This window comes from Echinops telfairi, unplaced genomic scaffold (genome assembly GCF_000313985.2).
Source record: "Echinops telfairi isolate 266 unplaced genomic scaffold, ASM31398v2 ScPeMD7_7469;HRSCAF=8507_1, whole genome shotgun sequence".
NCBI lineage: Eukaryota > Metazoa > Chordata > Mammalia > Afrosoricida > Tenrecidae > Echinops > Echinops telfairi.
In genome coordinates this window covers 70,398,576-70,400,109 of record NW_022111373.1, presented here as the reverse complement: position 1 = coordinate 70,400,109, position 1,534 = coordinate 70,398,576, and the positions used below count along the sequence as shown (strand labels likewise).

Sequence of the window (1,534 nt, the reverse complement as noted above, 5' to 3'; positions counted from 1 at the left end):
AGTTAATTTTGGAAACCCACAGGAGAAGTTCTATCCTGTACCATGGAGTCAGTATGAGTCAGAATTGACTCAATGTCAGTGAGCTTGAATTTGGGAGATGTTAATGTTTGTCTTGACTTAACCATGTACAATAAACCCACTGCAGTGGGGTGCATTTTGACAGAGTAGAACAGCTCCGTATGGTTTCATGTTTTTCCTGAAGGTGAGTTTGAACCATTGACCTTAGTTAGCACCCTAGTGTGTACACTGAAATGCCACCACTGAAATGTTAAGGCCAATGCGAGATGTCTATAGTGTGTACCCAGTGGGCCTTGACCCGCAGCATTATTGAATATCTGCTTTACAACCAACCTCTTGGAATAGGCCTGGTTGGGAATGAAGTTTGTTTTGTCTTGTTTTTGTGGAAATCTGTCTTTATTTCCCATCAACCTAATTTCCATGGAAGAAAGTTTAGGACCACTCAGTGGTTGTTCCTACCCACTCAGTGGCCTGAGCAGTGGGAGCTGTGGACCAGTCTTCAGTTGTGGGCTGAGCGCTCCAGTCAGTGGAGAACTGCTGGATCGGCGCAGAGGGCACCTGCATGCCCTCAGACCAGTCGGCCACCTCGGGCTGAGCAGCAGTGAACTCGAGAGCAGGAGCAGTCCATTCGCCCTGCAACTCTTCCTTGGGCACAGCCTTTTCAGCAGTGGCCTGCTCTTCCTTTTCAATCTCCTCTGGGTCTCTGTAGAAGTAGCGATCAGGCATGACTTCCCACGGGTGTTCCCAAGGGAATGGTGCCCCGCATGCGCAAAACTTCCCGGGCCAGCATCCACCACATCAGGCCCACGGAGTGAGCTCCCTTGTTGTTACACGGGATGGCAAAGTCCACGTAGCGCAGAGGAGAATCTGTGTGACACAGAGCAATGGTGGGCAAGTGAACGTCAGAGGCCTCTGTGAGGGGCTGGGGGTCAGCCCTGGGGTCAGTCCCCACTAGAAGCCGTGGCTCCCAGAAGGCTGCCTGGATCTGGTTAGTGAAGGTTCCTGGAGTGAAGCGCCCAGCAATTGGAGCAGCTCCAGTGGCCGCAGCAAACTTCAGCACAGCGCGCTGGCCAGTGTTCCTGGAAGAGACGACGCTGACGTCAGCAGGGTTTTCAACGGCCACAATGGCGCGAGCAGCCAGCAGAAGCTTCTCCCAGGTCCTCTTCCGGTTTATGATGGAGATGCCATCACTTCTCCTTTGGTAGATGTACTGTTCCATTTGGAAGTCAAGGTTGGTGCCACCTACATGGGTGCCTGCAGCAAGGAATTTGAGGACACCCTCCTCCTTCATCTGCAGGACGGCAAGGGCTCCGGACATTGTTAAAGTTTCCCTTTTAAGTTACGACGGGAGCCAGGACAACGCCGTATGGACCCTGCTCTGGGTAGAGCGGAAAGGGGGAAAGAAGTTTTGATAGTATGTTCCCCAAAAAACATACCAGAATTGTTTTGTGACCATCCTATTATCTTTTGAAAGGCCCATATGCATGCAACCATGTACCCCTAACCAATCACATAA

The 1,534-nt window shown here is 51.4% G+C and overlaps 1 protein-coding gene across 1 annotated transcript; it reads right to left on the bottom strand.

The window, feature by feature from the left end:
• Nucleotides 1-450: 450 nt before the first annotated feature.
• LOC101639093 (40S ribosomal protein SA-like) lies at nt 451-1,336 on the bottom strand. Its single transcript, XM_045285337.1, is given in 2 exon segments — nt 451-762; nt 764-1,336. Coding segments are annotated over 2 exon segments (885 nt in total).
• Nucleotides 1,337-1,534: the final 198 nt, after the last annotated feature.